Source organism: Oncorhynchus mykiss, chromosome 25 (assembly GCF_057628025.1).
Source record: "Oncorhynchus mykiss isolate SJ-2025 chromosome 25, ASM5762802v1, whole genome shotgun sequence".
Classification (NCBI taxonomy): Eukaryota; Metazoa; Chordata; class Actinopteri; order Salmoniformes; family Salmonidae; genus Oncorhynchus; species Oncorhynchus mykiss.
The window spans coordinates 28113667-28128995 of NC_143046.1; the positions used below are offsets into that span (position 1 = coordinate 28113667).

A 15329-nucleotide genomic window follows, 5' to 3' on the forward strand; every position below is an offset into this window, starting at 1 on the left:
CAAATTAAGATCCTACATCTGTATGCTGACTTGTCTTGTGTTTCTACCTCATACCTCCAACCCAGTCCTGTAATCCTTCTAACTCATCACATATGGAGAAGACCTGACTCAGGCCAAGTTTCCTTCAAGCACTGTGGTGGATAATGGGCGCCGTCATCAGTATCAGATGTTGAATTCCTATGAGAGCATGGAGCTGGTGTGTGTGTGTGTGTGTGTTTTGTTGTACTCTTAGTGAGCCCTTTCTCCTCTTTTCTATCCCTCTCCAGTTGACCTCTTGACCCCTCGTCAGTCATGATGTCCGTCCACACCCCCCCTCTCTCTCGCAGTGGCTCCTCCCCTTCCTCTGTCGGCCTGGCCAATCGCAGCGGTCCCCCTGCCGCCCCTCCCACCTCCCTCAGCCTGCGCTCCTCCTACAACCAACTATTGGGTTGTGATGTTATAAAGGAGTCCCCTACTGCCATGGAAACGGGGAGTTCTGCCACTTTACCCAAGAGCCGCCATAGATACGCCATGACCAGCGTGTGTAGCGCCATGGGCCTGAGCGACACCCTCGCCCCTCCCGCCCAAAACCAGCCCCCCACCGGTGGCAAGCGCCTCCCCACCAAGTCCTCTTCGTCCTCTTCTCTTTACTCCTCCTCCTCTTCCTCATTCTTCTCCACCAACCCCAAGCTGGCGAAGAATGGTGCCAACCTGCAGAGGAAGGCCGAGACCCAGCAACAGGAGCAGAGTAAGACCAACACAGAGTTCAAAGGGCAGGATGATATCATAACCCCCATATACAGCTCTGATTGGCTGGAGGGGGAGAAAGACAACTCCCAGGCCCCACCTCCATTCTGTCGGAGGACCAAGAGTTTTCTGGAGTTCCATGAGAAGGAAGTGGACCCTCCTAGTGTAGAAAATAAGGAAGAAGAACGTCCCAACAAGGAAGAAGAGGAAGAGGGGGAAGAGGATGAGAAGCACTCCTGCCCTGAGAAAGATCAGGTCAGCCCGGATAAAGAGAGAGAGAGACCTGAGGAGGAGAAACAGACCCCAAAACAGGAGGATTACATAAAGGAAGAGGGTGCCTCTCCAACTGCTAATCAGCCTTTGCTACAGGGGGCGCAATCTCCCCTCATCTCTCCCCAAAACAACCTCAACTGGGCCCAGGAGAACAAGATTCAGAGTTTTCCCCCTCCCCAGGGCAGAAAGGAGGCCTTAAACCAGACCCAGGATCATCCACCCAGGGTTGAGACGCCCCCCAAACCCTCCCGGAGTGCCCAGGCCCCCCCGCCCAGAGTGATCAAGGTGGAGCTGCACCCCAGCAATGAGAACCCGTACCTCCACCGCCCCCCCTCTGCACCCCCTAAGCAGCCCAGAGGGGAGGAGAGCACCCCTCTCCTGCTCCAGACCCCCCCTGCATCCTTCAACCTGGACCCAGAGAAAGGAGCTCCTAAGCTGGGTAGTCTGAGGACAAAGGTGGAGTCTCCCCTGGAGGATGAGGACTCTAGCTGGACCACCCTGTCCCAGGAGAGCCCCTCCCCTCAGACCCCACAGGAGATAGGTGAGAGAATTATATGATATACCTTCTGGCTGGCTGTCTGTCTGTTTGCCTGGGTGGTTGGCTGTCTATCTGTCTGTCTGTTTGTTTGTCTGAGTGACTGGCTGGTTGTCTGTCTGTCTGTTGGTCTGTCTGTCTGGTGGGAGATATACTTTGTGTCTGCCTGCCTGTCTGTCTGTCTGTCTGTCTGTCGGTCGGTCGGTCAGTCTGGTGGGAGATATACTGTCTTAAATAACACCTTATTCCCTATAGTATACTACTTCTGACCTACAACCACAGAGCACTCTGGTCATATAGTATTGTCTGTAGGTATGTCTCTCTCTCTCTCTCTCTCTCTCTCTCTCTCTCTCTCTCTCTCTCTCTCTCTTGTTTTCTGTTGGAATTATTTTAGAACACTCAGCCTTGGTTGGAAATGTACCAAGTCTCTCCTTGATGACGGTGACTGCAGCGAAACTGTTGAATCCTTAATGACCCCTGTGAGCCACCGTACTCTGCAGGCAGTGGAGGACGAGAGGGAGAGAGATGGGGTCGAAGGGGAGAGAAAGCGAGCAGAAAGTGAAAGTGAGGAGAGGAAGATAGAGAGAAAACAAATAGAGGGGAGACAGAGAGGCCTGTGTCCTCTGAGAGCTACTTCAGGGGATGAGCCCAAGGGTTGCTATGACAACAGAACAGGATTTCCATCTCAGAATTGACCTAGACCACTGTCTGTGTGTCTGAGTGTCTGAGTTGTGTAAGTGTGCACTTTAGTATGTGTGTGTGTATTTGTGTGGGTATCTAAGTCAGTCTCTCTGCATGCATATACACATATATCTGTGTATGCAGATGAGTGTGTGTTTATGTCAGTGTTTGTGTGTATGTGATCTGTGTGTAGTTAATGTGTGTTGTTGTGTGGTACATCAGATGTGTGGGGTGAGGGGGACCTTCCCCCAGGCTGGCGTGAGGTCACAGACCAATCAGAGGTCTATTTCTGGCATGTCCCCACTGGCACCACCCAGTACGACCGCCCTGTCGCCACGACACCCCTTGACCCACACCCTGGCTCACAGCAGGGCGACACAGTCACACTGAGACCGCCCAGCGAGGTGAGGCCTGACACACACACACAATGTATACATACACACTCTCAAAGGCTGTGTTTAGACAGGCAGTCCAACTCTGGTCTTTTTTTTCATGAATTGGTCTTTTGACCAATCAGATCAGCTCTGAAAAATATCTGATGTGAGAAAATTGAATGTGATTGGTCAAAAGACCAATTAGTGGAAAAAATATCAGAAATGGGCGGCCTGTCTAAACGCTGCCAAACACACACACACACACACACTATGTACACTGAATCCTGTCACTAGAGTTCCTCTGAAAATGACATATGGCTCTCTCTCTCTCTCTCTCTCTCTCTCTCTCTCTCTCTCTCTCTCACTCACTCACTCACTCACTCACTCACTCACTCACTCACTCACTCACTCACTCACTCACTCACTCACTCACTCACTCTCTCTCTTCCTTCCACTTTCTACCTCTTTCTGCAGCGACCTAGCAGTTTGGTATCAGACAGTTCATTGGAGCCTGTGCCCTCTCCCTCTGGCTCCTCTCCCTCCTCCTCCTCCTCTCCCTCTGATCTCCCTCTGCCTGACAGAGGCTTTGACAACACCAGCTACACTTGCAGTGTAAGACTACACACTGCTAACGGCACCATGTACACAGGCTCAGAAACAACTAAAAATCACGTGTGTACCTTCAAAATTCAATATATCAAATATGAATAAGATATTACTATCTCTCTCTCTCTCTTTCTCTCTATCCCCTCTCTCTTTCTCTTTCCATCCCCTCTCTCTCTTTCTCTCTTTCTATCCCCCCCCCTCTCTCTCTCTCTCTCTCTCTCTCTCTCTCTCTCTCTCTAGGAGCTGAAGGACTACCCCGTGTATCCTGACCCCAGCCTGAAAGCTTTTGAAGGAGCTACTCTTCGTTACGCCTCACTGAGACTGCAGTAAGACGCACACACACAAACGCACACTCGCACGCACACACCCACACCATAAAACACACAGACAGTCGATTAAGGCAGCCTCTCACCACCTAGGGGCTGGGTTAAATGCGGAAGACACATTTCGGTTGAATGCATTCAGTTGTGCAACTAACTAGGTAGACCCGCCTTTCCCTTTCCCAGTATTCGACAACATTGCTTGCCAGACATTCAGCATAGCCTGGATTTCTGTTTAGCACATTCGTCACATTTCTCCTGACCATTTGTCATTATTATTCAATCATACACACACACTTGAATGTCTTTGCTCATGGTTATCTCTCCGTCTGTAGCCCTGCCCAGTTAGAGACAGTGGACCTCAACAGTGCCTACATCGACCCAGAGGGACAGGTGAGACCTTCGTAATCACTGATTTTACAAGGTTGGATAAAGGAAAACAATGGAATGCTAACCAGGCTGTCACCTATCCAGAGGAAAGGGAGGAGGGATGGAATGACGTAATGTGCTGCCCTTTGAATTTATCTCTTTCTCTGTAGCAGTACCACCTAGTGGTAGTTTAATGAACTACTGCCCTGTGCCTAGTTACTAAATGGCACGTTTAAGTTCCCCTTTTATTTATTTCACCTTTATTTAACCAGGTAGGCCAGTTGAGAACAAGTTCTCATTTACAACTGCGACCTGGCCAAGATAAAGAAAAGCAGTGCGACACAAACAACAACACAGAGTTACACATGGAATAAACAAAACATACACAATAGAAAAAAGTCTATATACAGTGTGTGCAAATGAGGTAAGATAAGGGGAGTAAGGCAATAAATAGGTCATAGTGGCGAAATAATTACAATTTAGCAATTAAACACTGGAGTGATAGAGACTGGAGTGATAGATGTGCAGAAGATGAATGTGCAAGTAGAGATTCTGGGGTGCAAAGGAGCAACAACAAAAAATAACAGTATGGGGATGAGGTAGTTGGATGGGCTATTTACAGATGGGCTATGTACAGGTGCAGTGATCTGTGAGCTACTCTGACAGCTGGTGCTTAAAGTTAGTGAGGGAAATATGAGTCTCCAGCTTCAGTGATTTTTGCAATTCGTTCTAGTCATTGGCATTAGAGAACTGGAAGGAAAGGCGGCCAAAGGAAGAGTTGGCTTTGGGGATGACCGGTGAATTATACCTGCTGGAGCGTGTGCTACGGGTGGGTGTTGCTATGGTGACCAGTGAGCTGAGGTGGGGCTTTACCTAGCAAGGACTTATAGATGATCTGGAGCCAGTGGGTTTGGCGACGAATATGAAGCGAGGGCCAGCCAACCAGAGCATATAGGTCGCAGTGGTGGTTAGTAAATGGGGCTTTGGTGCCAAAACGGATGGCACTGTGATAGACTGTATCCAATTTGCTGAGTAGAGTGTTGGAGGCTATTTTGTAAATGACATCGCCAAAGTCAAGGATTGGTAGGATAGTCAGTTTTACGAGGGTATGTTTGGCAGCATGAGTGAAGGATGCTTTGTTGCGAAATAGGAAGCTGATTCTAGATTTAATTTTGGATTAGAGATGCTTAATGTGAATCTGGAAGGAGAGTTTACAGTCTAACCAGACACCTAAGTATTTGTAGCTGTCCACATGTTCTAAGTCAGAACCGTCCAGAGTAGTGATGCTGGACGGGCGGGCAGGTGCTGGTAGCGATCGGTTGAAGAACATGCATTTAGTTTTACTTGCATTTAAGAGCAGTTGGAGGCCACGGAAGAAGAGTTGTATGGCATTGAAGCTCGTCTGGAGGTTAGTTAACACAGTGTTCCCCCTGCTGGATAGATGGTGTATGCACATGCTCCCCAACAGAGGTGGTCATGTCATGGCAAGGTTATTATAGTAAACTGAAACTAAAACAAAAACGAATTTTGAAAAATCTATTTAAGAAACTGAAATAAAATAATTAACAAAAATGAAAACTATACTGACACTATAATCTTTGACTCCGAAACTAGCTAAAATAAAATAAAAACCATCATAAATTATGTTAATGTTTTGGAGGGCAAAAGCAGGTAAATGCTGCCCAGAGATGGCGATGTTTCAAATAGTTCTAGCTTGTGCATCACTATCTCTAACTACCTAGTCTGTAGACACATGGGTTGCCTCCTACAATGTACCAATGTTTCAGCATACACATCTGTACAAGTACCTGCATCAGTTGGGACAGAGAGGAGGAGTTGGTCACTCACTGCCTTATCTGGTGAAAGCATTGCCTTATCCTCTTGTTTCCCTAGCACAGGGATGGGGTTTAAAAAATGTTACAAATTTAAAAAGCACAGGGATGGGCAACTGGCGGCCCGCCCCTTCTGTAGGCCCGCCCCTTCTGTAGACCCACCCTGCCCCTTATGTAGGCCCTCCTCGCCCCTTCTGTAGGCCCGCCCCGCCCCTTCTGTAGGCCCGCACCTTCTGTAGGCCCGCCCTGCCCCTTCTGTAGGCCCGCCCCGCCCCTTCTGTAGGCCCACCCCGCCCCTTTTGTAGGCCCGCCCCGCCCCTTCTGTAGGCCCGTCCCGCCCCTTCTGTAGGCCCGCCCCTTCTGTAGGCCCGTCCCGCCCCTTCTGTAGGACAACGGATACTTTTTTGCTGGAACTCAGTCGGGGTCTCAAATTACTGTTGGGAGTTAGAATAGTAATGTGGTTTTGAATCAGCAGTTTTTGTCTTATGTCAGTCACTGACAGTAACCCAGTTAGTCAATGTCAGCTAACATGTTCTAGATTTTTTAGGTGGGCTCTGACTGCATGTGTGGGTATGGATGCGGGTACGAAGCAGACCTACGAGCCGCTACTGCCCCTCATGATGAGTTCAGATTTTTTCTGGCCCCCATCAAAATTGTCCATACCCGCCCTAGTGTAAACATCCCCACTGGACACAAGGTTGTAGCTTGCTCGCTAGCAAGATGGAGAATGCGGAGGTTCTTTTTATGAGTGCATTTTGCTAGATTGTACATCTACCTTCACTAAAACCACAGCGAAGGTTTTGCCTGAGATCTTTGGTTTGGAATGGTAATGTTCTTACACTGTATGTCTCCTTACAGGCTACTGAAAGAGTTTGATTTTCAGGCTTGCCCGCCTACCCGTGTTTTGTTGGGAGAGTTGTCTGTCTGAAGAGGACCCTTCCTGGATTTCTATATATGTTTTATGTCCAAGACAATCTGACATCCTCCACAGATCTAGTGCTGTTTCTGGGATTCCATAGTCATCACTAACTATCACTAGCTAACAGGAAATATAACCTACAACACACATGGGTACTGGCCTCCCATATATAGGCTCCTTCCTGTCCCTAGTACTAAAACTGAAACTAAAACTGAAATTAAATGATATAAAAACGAAATAGAAAGGTTTCTATCAAACTAGAAAAGGATAAAAAAAATACTAAATCAAGTGGGAAAAATAAGTGAAACTACACTGAATTTTGAGAAAAATCGAAAAAAAAGCTAATATAAACTGTAAATATAAAATAGTGTCATAGTTTGTTGTTGTTGTTGTTGTTGATGTTGACACAGTCTCTGAGTGAGAATGACCAGTAGGTAAAGAGAGGGAGAAGAAGAAAGGAGGAGGAGAGGAAAGGTTTAGAGAGAAAACAGTAAGGCCTAATGTACCTGGAACCATTCAGATGTAGAATTGCTGTTGAACGTTTCACACATTAACGGATAAAGTGTTCATGTGTGTCTGTCCATATCCGCGTGTGTGCATGAGTGCGTGTGTGCATGCTTGCTTGCTTTCATTTCTGTGTGTTCGCACACATCTGTGTGTGTGTCAGTCTTTGTGCATTTGTCCATGTGTGTGTGAGAACAAAAGCCTGGGGTCTGTCCCTAAAGAGAAGAAGAATACATTGTGGTGGGGTAGAGTGAGGGCTGGCTCTGGGCTCTCTCTCTGTCGCGCTCTCTCTCTCTCTATCTCTCTCTGTCTCTCTCTCTCTCTTTCTGTCAAAGCCCTGGGATGCAGTGAACCACAGCCTTTATATTTTATAAACTGTCAAAATACATCATAGTCTCTCTCACACTATACTCTGTTGGCTCTCTGCTACTTTGACACTGCAAATCCCCTGGGCCTTTGTGTGAGTGTGTGGGAGTGTGTGTATGTGTGTGCGTATGAGTGTGTGTGTATTTGTATGTTTTTTGTATTAGTGTTTATTAATCTGCATGTGTGTGTGTGAGGTGGGGGGGTACTGGGTACTGGGCCAGGGTGAAAGTAGAATGAATTTCTTCCCTGTACAGGACCTCCTATATGTGCACATGCACAGAAAAATGTATGGTCCGAATCATAGAATTTCACATCAAATCAAATTGTATTTGTCAAATGACCTTACAGTGAAATGCTTACTTACAAGCCCTTAACCAACAATGCAGTTTTAAGAAAGTAAGAAAGTCTGTGTGAGTCTTGATGTCGACCACTGCTGTCCCTGTGAGTCTTGATGTCGACCACTGCTGTCCGTGTGAGTCTTGATGTCGACCACTGCTGTCCCTGTGAGTCTTGGTGTCGACCACTGCTGTCCCTGTGAGTCTTGATGTCAACCACTGCTGTCCCTGTGAGTCTTGATGTCGACCACTGCTGTCCGTGTGAGTCTTGGTGTCGACCACTGCTGTCCCTGTGAGTCTTGGTGTCGACCACTGCTGTCCCTGTGAGTCTTGGTGTCGACCACTGCTGTCCCTGTGAGTCTTGATGTCGACCACTGTTGTCCCTGTTAGTCTTGATGTCGACCACTGCTGTCCCTGTGAGTCTTGACGTCGACCACTGCTGTCCGTGTGAGTCTTGGTGTCGACCACTGCTGTCCCTGTGAGTCTTGGTGTCGACCACTGCTGTCCCTGTGAGTCTTGGTGTCGACCACTGCTGTCCGCGTGAGTCTTGATGACGACCACTGCTGTCCGTGTGTGTCTTGATGTCGACCACTGCTGTCCCTGTGAGTCTTGACGTCGACCACTGCTGTCCCTGTGAGTCTTGGTGTCGACCACTGCTGTCCGTGTGAGTCTTGATGTCGACCACTGCTGTCCCTGTTAGTCTTGATGTCGACCACTGCTGTCCCTGTGAGTCTTGGTGTCGACCACTGCTGTCCCTGTGAGTCTTGATGTCGACCACTGCTGTCCCTGTTAGTCTTGATGTCGACCACTGCTGTCCCTGTGAGTCTTGGTGTCGACCACTGCTGTCCGTGTGAGTCTTGGTGTCGACCACTGCTGTCCGTGTGAGTCTTGATGTCGACCACTGCTGTCCCTGTGAGTCTTGGTGTCGACCACTGCTGTCCCTGTGAGTCTTGATGTCAACCACTGCTGTCCCTGTGAGTCTTGATGTCAACCACTGCTGTCCCTGTGAGTCTTGATGTCGACCACTGCTGTCCCTGTGAGTCTTGATGTCAACCACTGCTGTCCCTGTGAGTCTTGATGTCGACCACTGCTGTCCGTGTGAGTCTTGGTGTCGACCACTGCTGTCCCTGTGAGTCTTGGTGTCGACCACTGCTGTCCCTGTGAGTCTTTATGTCAACCACTGCTGTCCCTGTGAGTCTTGATGTCGACCACTGCTGTCCGTGTGAGTCTTGGTGTCGACCACTGCTGTCCCTGTGAGTCTTGGTGTCGACCACTGCTGTCCCTGTGAGTCTTGGTGTCGACCACTGCTGTCCGTGTGAGTCTTGATGTCGACCACTGCTGTCCCTGTGAGTCTTGATGTCAACCACTGCTGTCCCTGTGAGTCTTGATGTCGACCACTGCTGTCCGTGTGAGTCTTGGTGTCGACCACTGCTGTCCCTGTGAGTCTTGGTGTCGACCACTGCTGTCCCTGTGAGTCTTGGTGTCGACCACTGCTGTCCGTGTGAGTCTTGATGTCGACCACTGCTGTCCCTGTGAGTCTTGGTGTCGACCACTGCTGTCCGTGTGAGTCTTGATGTCGACCACTGCTGTCCCTGTGAGTCTTGGTGTCGACCACTGCTGTCCCTGTGAGTCTTGATGTCGACCACTGCTGTCCCTGTGAGTCTTGATGTCGACCACTGCTGTCCCTGTGAGTCTTGACGTCGACCACTGCTGTCCCTGTGAGTCTTGGTGTCAACCACTGCTGTCTGCGTGAGTCTCGGTGTCGACCACTGCTGTCTGTGTGAGTCTCGATGTCGGCCACTGCTGTCTGTGTGAGTCTCGGTGTCGGCCACTGCTGTCTGTGTGAGTCTCGGTGTCGGCCACTGCTGTCTGTGTGAGTCTCGGTGTCGGCCACTGCTGTCTCTGTCAGTCTCGTTGTCGGCCACTGCTGTCTGTGTCAGTCTCAGTGTCGGCCACTGCTGTCTGTGTGAGTCTCGGTGTCGGCCACTGCTGTTTGTGTCAGTCTCGGTGTCGGCCACTGCTGTCCGTGTGAGTCTCGGTGTCGGCCACTGCTGTCTGTGTCAGTCTCGGTGTCGGCCACTGCTGTCCGTGTGAGTCTCGGTGTCGGCTTGACATAATGTAGATGTTTTCATCTAGCCACATGGCAGTTCAGAGCGTAGGCTACACCACAAGTTTTCAAGTCCATTCGCTCATTTTTCATGTCTCTGACATGCGGTAATGATAAAAAAAAGTGTTTTGTTTTAATTATTGTGATGGGCTCATGTTTTACCGGTACTGCGTACCCCCACTATACCACCTTACTTTCACCCCTTGAGCGCACACCCATGCTATCTGCTGAAGTATAGCCTACCACTGTTAAAAAGTATTCCCATTACACATTTTACCAGAGATCTACAGATACACTTAACGGACCGTCTTATTATTACCCCTACTAATGAGTGCAAGTGTGTTTATTAATCAGTGTGTGTGTGTGTTGGGGGGGCTGCTGGGTAAGAGTCTGTATATATTATTTTAAATTAATATGAATTAATATATGTGTGTTGTAGTCATTCCCGGTGCGTTCTCTGGGCTGGGTGGAGATGGCAGAGAGAGATCTGACAGAGGGAAGGAGCAGTGTGGCAGTCCATCACTGTATCAGACAACTGTCCTACTGTAGGAGGGACATACAAGACTCCGCTGGGGTCTGGGGAGAGGTGAGGACACTGTGTGTGTGCGTGCGTGTGTGTGCGCGTGTGCCCGTGTGCGCGCATTGACTGATATATTGACATATTGATCGTCCCATCAGGGTAAGGACATGCTGCTGGTGCTGCAGGACCGTGATCTGACCCTGGTTGACCCTGACGACCACAGCCTGCTCCACTCTCAGCCAATCAGCAGTATACGTGTGTGGGGCGTTGGCCGAGACCACGACAGGTGAGGAGGACGGGAAGGGGGGGTCATGTCATACTCCCGTATTACAGCCGTATTACACCTAGTAGAACACCTAGCGAATATCCTTTATTACAGGCGTATTACACCTAGTAGCACGCTTAGTGAATATCCTTTATTACAGGCGTATTACACCTAGTAGCACGCTTAGTGAATATCCTTTATTACAGGTGTATTACACCTAGTAGCACGCTTAGTGAATATCCTTTATTACAGCCGTATTACACCTAGTAGCACACTTAGTGAATATCCTTTATTACAGCCGTATTACACCTAGTAGCACACTTAGTGAATATCCTTTATTACGGCCGTATTACACCTAGTAGCACGCTTAGTGAATATCCTTTATTACAGCCGTATTACACCTAGCAAATATCCTTTATTACAGGCGTATTACACCTAGTAGCACGCTTAGTGAATATCCTTTATTACAGCCGTATTACACCTAGTACCACACCTAGTGAATATCCTTTATTACAGACGTATTACACCTAGTTGCACATCTAGTGAATGTCCTCTTTGCAGCTTTATTACACCTAGTTGCACACCTAGTGAATATACTGTATTACAGCGTATTACACCTAGTAGCACACCTAGTGAATATCCTGCATTATAGCCATATTACACCTAGTAGCACACCTAGTGAATAACCTGCATTACAGCTGTATTACACCTAGTTGCACACCTAGTGAATATACTGTATTACTACCATATTACACCTAGTAGCACACCTAGTGAATATCCTGCATTATAGCCATATTACACCTAGTAGCACACCTAGTGAATATACTGTATTACTACCATATTACACCTAGTAGCACACCTAGTGAATATCCTGCATTATAGCCATATTACACCTAGTAGCACACCTAGTGAATATACTGTATTACTACCATATTACACCTAGTACCACACTCAGTGAATATCCTTTATTACAGCCGTATTCCACTTACTGGGACACCTAGCGAATATCCTTTATCACAGCCTTATTACACCTAGTAGCACATCTAGTGAATGTCCTTTATTACAGCCGTATTACACCTAGTACCACACCTAGCGAATATCCTTTATTACAGCCGTATTACACCTAGTACCACACCTAGCGAATATCCTTTATCACAGCCTTATTACACCTAGTAGCACATCTAGTGAATGTCCTTTATTACAGCCGTATTACACCTAGTACCACACCTAGTGAATATCCTTTATTACAGCCGTATTACACCTAGTACCACACCTAGCGAATATCCTTTATCACAGCCTTATTACACCTAGTAGCACATCTAGTGAATGTCCTTTATTACAGCCGTATTACACCTAGTACCACACCTAGCGAATATCCTTTATTACAGCCGTATTACACCTAGTACCACACCTAGTGAACATCCTGTATTACAGCTGTATTGCACCTAGTAGCACACTTAGTGAATATCCTTTATTACAGCCATACTACACCTAGTAGCACGCTTAGTGAATATGCTTTATTACAGCCATATTACACCTAGTACCACACCTAGTGAATATCCTTTATTACTGCCATATTACACCTAGTAGCACTTTTAGTGAATATCCTTTATTACAGCCATATTACACCTAGTACCACACCTAGCGAATATCCTTTATCACAGCCGTATTACACCTAGTAGCACATCTAGTGAATGTCCTCTTTGCAGCTGTATTACACCTGCTTGCACACCTAGTGAATATACTGTATTACAGCGTATTACACCTAGTAGCACACCTAATGAATATACTGTATTACAGCCGTATTACACCTAGTAGCACACCTAGTGAATAACCTGCATTACAGCCATATTGCACCTAGTAGCATATTACAGCCGTATTACACCTAGTAGCACTCCTAGTGAATATGCTGTATTACAGCCGTATTACCCCTAGTAGCATATTACAGCCGTATTACACCTAGTAGCACACCTTGTGAATATCCTGTATTACAGCCGTATTACACCTAGTAGCACACCTAGAGAATATCCTTTATTACAGCCGTATTACACCTAGTAGCATATTACAGCCGTATTACACCTAGTAGCACTCCTAGTGAATATGCTGTATTACAGCCGTATTACCCCTAGTAGCATATTACAGCCGTATTACACCTAGTAGTACACCTAGAGAATATCCTTTACTACAGCTGTATTACACCTAGTAGCATATTACAGCCGTATTACACCTAGTAGCACACCTAGTGAATATCCTGTATTACAGCTGTATTGCACCTAGTAGCACACCTGGTGAATATTCTAGTCATATTTCACCTAGTAGAACACCTAGTGAATATTCTGTATTACAGCCATATTACACCTAGTAACATATTACAGATGTATTACACCTGGTAGCACACTTAGTGAATATCCTTTAATACAGCCGTATTACACCTAGTAGCACACCTAATTAATATACTGAATATCTGGCACACGTTAGGTCCCTTGATACCAATAGAGCAATTGTTCCATGCCCGAAGAAGTCAGGCTGTTCTACAGGTGCTGTAGATGTCCTGATGGACAGGCAGTGTGCCCCCTGCAATGCTACTGAATATCCTGTAAAGCCGGGGATTATGGGAGTATCTGGAGAGCATTGAGATAAATATTGTCTCTATGTTGCTATTGTGTAATACGGTCACCTCTATTTCAGCTATATTACACTTGTAGTAGTTACTCCGATGGTATGTTTTAAATAGAATGAAAAACTGTACAAGGACAGAGTGTTTCCACCAACATGTATTGGTTGGTTTATCCACATTGGGGAGATGGGGACCTCTCTATCATTCTACGGTGTGACATGGTCTTAGCCTCTCCATATTGAGCTGATAATGTCGCTGACTCAGGCGTACTTGGTAATGGTGGTTGGGCTGAGAAAGCCGGTTCCTTCAATGATATTCACACCCCAGGGCTCAGAGTCTTGTCTAAGGTACAGTTCTGTAGGAGTGTGCACATTTTGACCCTCCAGAGATATGTTCAAGGGCTATGATATGTTGAAAGGTTTTGGGTCTGGTACAGTGGGTTCCTGTGGCTATGAATGTCTGGTTGTTTTATAAAGAAGCAGTTGTGGTACGGTATGTATTGATTCTTTGGATTGACGCTGTTGCATTTGCTGGACATTTGTCATGTGTAGAATGTGCAGTTGTGTTCCGTGGGACTTATCTCTCTACATGCTAGCTTTTCTCACCTGTCTTTTCTCCTTTTCCACGCTCTTCGTTGTCTTCCTCTGTGTTCTTCTGTGTTTATCTGTCTCAATACAATGGGACAATGCTCATCTCTCTTCCTCCATTCTTTCTCTCTCTCTCTCTCCCTGCTTTCTCTCTCTCCCTCATTTTTCTCTCGCTCTCCTTTCTCTCTCTCTCCCTTCTTTCTCGCTTCCTCCCGCCTTTCTCTCTCTCTCTCTCTCTCTCTCTCTCTCTCTCTCTCTATCTCTCTCTCTCTCCCTCCCTCATTTCTCTCTCTCTCTCTCTCCCCCTTTCTCTCTCTCTCTATCCCTCTCTCTCTCTCCCTCCTTTCTCTATCTATCTCCCACCTTTCTCTCTCTCTCCCTCTTTTTTCTCTCTCTCTCCCTCCTTTCTCTCTCCCTCCCACCTTTCTCTCTCTCTTTCTCTCTCTCTCTCCCTCCTTTCTCTCTCTCTCTCTCCCTCCTTTCTCTCTCTCTCTCTCCCTCCTTTCTCTCTCCCTCCCGCCTTTCTCTAGCTCTCTCCCTCCATTCTCTCTTTCTCCCTCCTTTTTCTCTCTCTCTCTCCCTCCTTTCTCTCTCTCTTGCTCTTCCTCCTTTTTCTCTCTCTCCCTCATTTTTCTCTCTCTCTCTCCCTCCTTTCTCTCTCTCTGTCACACCTTTCTCTCTCTCCCTCCCTCCTTTTTCTCTCTCTCTCCCTCTTTTTTCTCTCTCTCCCTCTTTTCTCTCTCCCTCCCACCTTTCTCTCTCTCTCTCTCTCTCCCTCCTCTCTCTCTCTCTCCCTCCTTTCTCTCTCTCTCTCCCTCCTTTCTCTCTCTCTCTCCCTCCTTTCTCTCTCCATCCCGCCTTTCTCTAGCTCTCTCCCTCATTTCTCTCCCTTTTCTCTCTCCCCCTCCTTTCTCTCTCTCTCTCTCTCTCTCCCTCATTTCTCTCTTTCTCCCCCTTTCTCTCTCACTCTCCGTCCCTCCTTTCTCTCTCTCCCTCCTTTCTCTCTCACTCTCCGTCCCTCGTTTTTCTCTCTCTCTCCCCCCTTTCTCTCTCTCTCTCCCACCTTTCTCTCTCTGTCTCTCTCCCTCCTTTCTCTCTCTCTCTCCCTTCTCTCTCTCACTCTCTATCCTTTCTCTCTCTCTCTCGCTCGCTTACCTTATATGTTCACCCGGTCTCTCTACACCCTCTCTTTCGCCCCTCCACTCTCCCTCTGGGTTATCAAACTTCCAGAGGCTGCCTCTAGGTAATGGGAAAAGCGTGTAGTAGAGGAGGGATGTGAGTGTCGGCCCTGGCAGCCTCACACTGTCACCACTCTCCTATGTCTCTCCTTCCTCTCTACATCTCTACCTTTGCCTGTCTGTCTCTCCCTCCATCTCTCTTCTTCCCCACATCC

At 47.5% G+C, this 15329-nt stretch overlaps 1 protein-coding gene across 2 annotated transcripts in view; it reads left to right on the forward strand.

Moving 5' to 3' along the window:
• The window catches only part of LOC110504904 (amyloid beta precursor protein binding family B member 2), a 62854-nt gene that overhangs the window by 5856 nt on the left and 41669 nt on the right, over positions 1 to 15329 (forward strand). For both annotated transcript variants that reach the window (XM_090219566.1, XM_090219567.1), the window contains exons 2-8: positions 267 to 1540; positions 2438 to 2619; positions 3064 to 3201; positions 3436 to 3521; positions 3851 to 3908; positions 10387 to 10533; positions 10626 to 10753. In XM_090219566.1, coding sequence (XP_090075692.1) covers positions 292 to 1540; positions 2438 to 2619; positions 3064 to 3201; positions 3436 to 3521; positions 3851 to 3908; positions 10387 to 10533; positions 10626 to 10753 — 1988 coding nt within the window. In that variant the 5' untranslated portion in view covers positions 267 to 291. The remainder of the gene's footprint in view (positions 1 to 266; positions 1541 to 2437; positions 2620 to 3063; positions 3202 to 3435; positions 3522 to 3850; positions 3909 to 10386; positions 10534 to 10625; positions 10754 to 15329) is intronic.